This window comes from Arachis hypogaea, chromosome 8, assembly GCF_003086295.3.
Source record: "Arachis hypogaea cultivar Tifrunner chromosome 8, arahy.Tifrunner.gnm2.J5K5, whole genome shotgun sequence".
Lineage (NCBI taxonomy): Eukaryota > Viridiplantae > Streptophyta > Magnoliopsida > Fabales > Fabaceae > Arachis > Arachis hypogaea.
In genome coordinates, this window is record NC_092043.1 from 17,632,221 (window position 1) to 17,635,838 (window position 3,618).

The 3,618-nt window shown below is 33.3% G+C and overlaps 1 protein-coding gene across 1 annotated transcript; it reads right to left on the minus strand.

Moving 5' to 3' along the window:
• Nucleotides 1–1,631: 1,631 nt before the first annotated feature.
• LOC112706404 (uncharacterized) lies at nt 1,632–3,272 on the minus strand. Its single transcript, XM_025757700.3, has 3 exons — nt 2,809–3,272; nt 2,434–2,483; nt 1,632–2,351 (listed from the first exon to the last, which is right to left on the minus strand). Exons 1-3 carry the CDS (start codon nt 3,135–3,137, stop codon nt 1,888–1,890), a joined length of 843 nt encoding a protein of 280 aa, XP_025613485.1. The 5' UTR covers nt 3,138–3,272; the 3' UTR covers nt 1,632–1,887.
• Between the last annotated feature and the right edge of the window lie 346 nt (nt 3,273–3,618).

Here is a 3,618-nt window from a genome sequence, read left to right on the forward strand (position 1 = left end):
ATTTGATATGCTCGCCAATGTCATGATACGTTTCCTGATGAAGCAAAACTATCTACAAATTAAAGGCTTTGTTGTCGTCACTGAATAAGCCATGCTTTTGTTCAATTATACAGTTGCGGTAATCACGTAAGGTGTGATCTTTCATGCTTGTTTGTTTGTCTTCTCGCTATGAATTAATCTACAAGCTAACTCCCTTCATCAACAAAGTTTGGATACATTTATATATTAATTAATCAACAAAACTCGTGATACATGCTACTATAATATAAATTAAAGAAGCTAGGAACGATGAAGAAGATAGCATATATGTGATTATGGAACAGAGCAAGAAGAATAATGAGATAAACGTTCCATTCTCATGGGAATCAAAGCCTGGTCTCTCCAGAGTAAGCAACAGTGAGAAAACAATGATTAGGAGCAGTGATTTAGAGCTAAAACCTCCTCCTCCGTATAGGAGTAGCAGAGGTAAGAATAATAAAGATTATGTAACTGATGATTTGGACATAGAGAGTTCTAATTTCCTGTGTGCAGTTCATCCAAGAATCAGTTCGTTTCGAATGGAAAGTACTAGTCATATTCATTGTAATAAGGGAGAAGATCCTTTTGTTGAAGCTTACAAGAAATGCACCAAAACCCCACCATCATCATCAACGCACCGTAACAAAAAGAAATCATCTTCATCTTCATCTTGGCCTAGCAGCATAATAAAGTACATGCATATTTTTTCCTGCTGGCGATGTTGTTAGCTTTGTGTAGCTAAATTACTGCATGGCATGGTGAATGATTGGAGAGTGTTTTTGTTTTCATGATGCATGGTAGAGACAGAGACTTAGGCGGCATGATGGGTATGCATGACACAGAGACAAAACAGCATCTTATCTTCTTTACTATAATGGGAACAAATAATGAATACATAGCAGCGGCTATAGTGGGTGTATTAATTATGGCTATGTCCCCACAATAACGTTATATATTATTATACGTAACATTGTTTTCTAATCATCTATATTGGCCCTGCTACCACTGCTTGTAACTTTCACTTTAAATGCTTCCAGATGAGGCCCCCCATCTCTCCCCACATCCTTCACATTCAACAACTTCTTCTCTCTATTTTGAGCTAATAATCTGCTTCGTCCTTTAAATTATACTTGCATATTAAATTTTAATATAATTTTAAAATTTTAATTTGACATCTCTAATTCATGTTAGTCTCTTATGCTATTGAGATAGCCTGACAACAATTAAACTTCCTAATGATTATGTGATGTAGCAACTAAAACTTTTTAACTCAATGAAACTAGGATTAGAATTTTAAAATTTTCGCAGGAGGAAAATTGAGATAAAAGAGTTTTAATTACCATCTCAAATAATTGTTAAAAAGATCAACTTATTCCTTCAGTTATTAATACGCCATTAATAGTTTGTGATAAAAACAAAATTAAGGACTAATATAAATTACAAATACTAAATTAAAAGACCAATCAAAATATTAAGAGACTAAATTAAGACGAGAATATAATTTTAGAAATCAATTGAGTATTACCTTTTTTTTTGTTTTTATTTAACAAATTTACTACCATAGGACTAATTGTAAATTTCACCCAATGTGAATCGTATGGAAATAATTAGGGGGACTACATCTTTTTAAATTTGAAAGTTAATTTCTATACAATTTAGAGTATAAAACATTTAGAATAAACGGCAGAAAAAAATTTAAGAGGTCAATAATTTTTGTGTTTTATGATCAGTATTTAGTCAACTAAAAAAAATAATAATTTTTTATCATTAAAAATATTATTAATGATTAATTGATAATTACAAAATATAAAAGTCGTTGTCTTTAGGACTCCTTAATAAAGAGTGAGAAATGGGGGTAATTTGTTACTACTAAGGTAGGAAGAGAATGCGGTTGGTGTTGATGATTTCAAAATCTGAAATCTGAATCATATCTGACACAATTTCATGTTTCACGCCTTCCAAAATTCCCTCGGCAATCTCAACGCTAACGGCCTTAACATGCTGCTCAAACTTACTCCATTCATTCATAGATTTGGAGTAATCCAAAGTCAACAACTTCATTATCTTTGACTTTGACTCATGACCAACGTGTTGACCCGCTTCTTCTTCTCTCTCGCAATCGAATACTCCCTGGTTGGACTTATTTGTTCCAAGAAGCTCTTGCAGTTGCATTCTGTAGCCATAGCTTTCGCTTTTTGCTGTCTGAATGAGTAAGCTCCACAGTGCTGCCGAAAGCAGCGAATCCTCCGTGATTTTCTTGGGTGCAAGAACACCATAATTCTGTATTCTCCTTTCCATTGTGATCCTAGAAACATCCTCATTCAATTCTTGACCTGCCATACAAACTCTTATTAAAGAATATTCTATTTAATTTTGATAAGAAAAGAAGCTGGAAGAGGTGTATCATGTATGTACCTTGTTCTAAGCATGTTTGGCAGTGCTTTCCATTGTTGGTAGCATGCTGGCTTTGTTCATAAGGCCAAAGTGAGAAAAAAAAACCATACAAATTAAATTAACGGTTACGCTAGAGTGGTCGACTTTACGTAAAGTTGATAGCTGAGAGTAGTTAGATGAAAATTTAGTCAAATCAGTCAAATTATCTAACAGCTCTCAATTATCAACTTTATGTGAATTGACTGTAGGTAAGTTTCTACCTTACGCTATGTGTACACTAAAATCAGCTATCAAAATAAATTATTAGTATAAAATATATATTAAAATATAAATAGTTGATTTTAATGTACAAACAGTATTTTTATTAAATTAAATATAATTTTAATGAGTTGGTACCTGGAAGGTATATTATCAGTGTGTGATGCTGAAGAGGTTCTGTCTTCGTCGAAATCAGAGCATGAATGGAAGACGGTTGAGCTGCTAGCGGTTGAGAAGCGATCTGAGTTTGCAGCAGCACAAAATTTTTGGTTGTGGAAAGCGAGTTTCTTGTGTAGAGCTGTTAGCAGTTTGGAGAATGGAAAGACACTTTTCTTTCTCTTACTGAGACTTGTTGACTTTGAAGTCAATCTTTTTGAGTAGCCTCTTTCTAGAAGGTAAAGCTCTAGGATGAAAGGCTCTTGTTTCTCATTCAGAAACTCTGCCAGTCTTTTCTCTGCTGAAGCCATGCAAGCAGCAAGTGTCCAAGTTTGAATTTAGTTCTAATATATGATATGATGAGAGAAAGAAATAAGAATATAAAGATGTATGATATATGTAGTTTAATGAAGGGGGCGTGACAAGGGAGCAGAGCAATAAATTGGGACAGATAAGACAAGGTAAGAGGAGAGTGCATAGAGATACTTATGAGTTATGTGACCCCACTCTCTTGCTATCTACCTGCTCTGTCTTTACATTTTACACTATTTCATTTTCAACTATCTAATCTAATTTCTCATTTTTTATGACAAAAATTCTCATAAATACCCCTGCTTCTTCTCATTTGAATTTCGAATATGTAATCAAGTTCAAAACATTATTTAGCTATTAGTAAGTCAGTGTTTGGACAAAAGAGAATATAATCGATGAAGTGATTAAGGTCATAATCGATTTTTACATAATAACGATTAGATATTAAAACGAATATGTTACTATATTTTATAAGACTGT

Excerpts from the sequence above, each read along its gene's own strand:
- LOC112706404 (XM_025757700.3), bottom strand. The coding sequence starts at position 3,137 with ATGGCTTCAGCAGAGAAAAGACTGGCAGAGTTTCTGAATGAGAAACAA. Across the intron at positions 2,484-2,808 it reads ACTGATAATATACCTTCCAG|CCAGCATGCTACCAACAATG; the intron begins GTACCAACTCAT and ends TTATGAACAAAG. Across the intron at positions 2,352-2,433 it reads CCAAACATGCTTAGAACAAG|GTCAAGAATTGAATGAGGAT; the intron begins GTACATACATGA and ends TTTGTATGGCAG.